This window comes from Papilio polytes, unplaced genomic scaffold, assembly GCF_000836215.1.
Source record: "Papilio polytes unplaced genomic scaffold, Ppol_1.0 DF824493.1, whole genome shotgun sequence".
Lineage (NCBI taxonomy): Eukaryota > Metazoa > Arthropoda > Insecta > Lepidoptera > Papilionidae > Papilio > Papilio polytes.
In genome coordinates, this window is record NW_013524711.1 from 387,705 (window position 1) to 388,191 (window position 487).

At 39.8% G+C, this 487-nt stretch overlaps 1 protein-coding gene across 1 annotated transcript in view; it reads left to right on the forward strand.

The window, feature by feature from the left end:
- Positions 1-487, forward strand: part of LOC106101769 (rhoGEF domain-containing protein gxcI-like) — a 20,926-nt gene that overhangs the window by 19,103 nt on the left and 1,336 nt on the right. The window contains exon 7 of the mRNA XM_013281486.1: positions 1-33. Coding sequence (XP_013136940.1) covers positions 1-33 — 33 coding nt within the window. The remainder of the gene's footprint in view (positions 34-487) is intronic.

Consider the following 487-nt stretch of genomic DNA (forward strand, 5'->3'; position numbering starts at 1 on the left):
GGCATCAGGGAAGGTGGCAGGGACACCTGTCAGGTATGTACTAAAACTGAGGCCCAAACTTTACCCTTTCCTTCCTACCCTTGTAATAATAAGATGGGATGGGACTCAAGAAGGGGAATATCCTCTTTATGTGCGTCTCCGTCAAGGATAACGCATCCGCTATTGTCCGTCTGCAGCGGTCGCTTCGCCATTTTGGCGGATTCTGATCGTTTGTCACCTTATGACATAAGAGATTTTTTTTTTAATTAACGGAATTAGAAAAAAACTTTATGTAAATGACAAGCTAGCACAATTGTATTGGTATGGTTATTGGCGCCAACATTATAACTCACGCCTCAAGTCGCGAGCAAAAACTAGTTTTGTTCTCGACTTCGCGTACGTGAAATAATAAATAAATAAAACATTTAGCCTCACGTTACTCATTGACAACGTAGCTTTTTAAAGGTGAAAGAATTTTTGAAATCTGCCCAATAGTTTTTGAGTTATT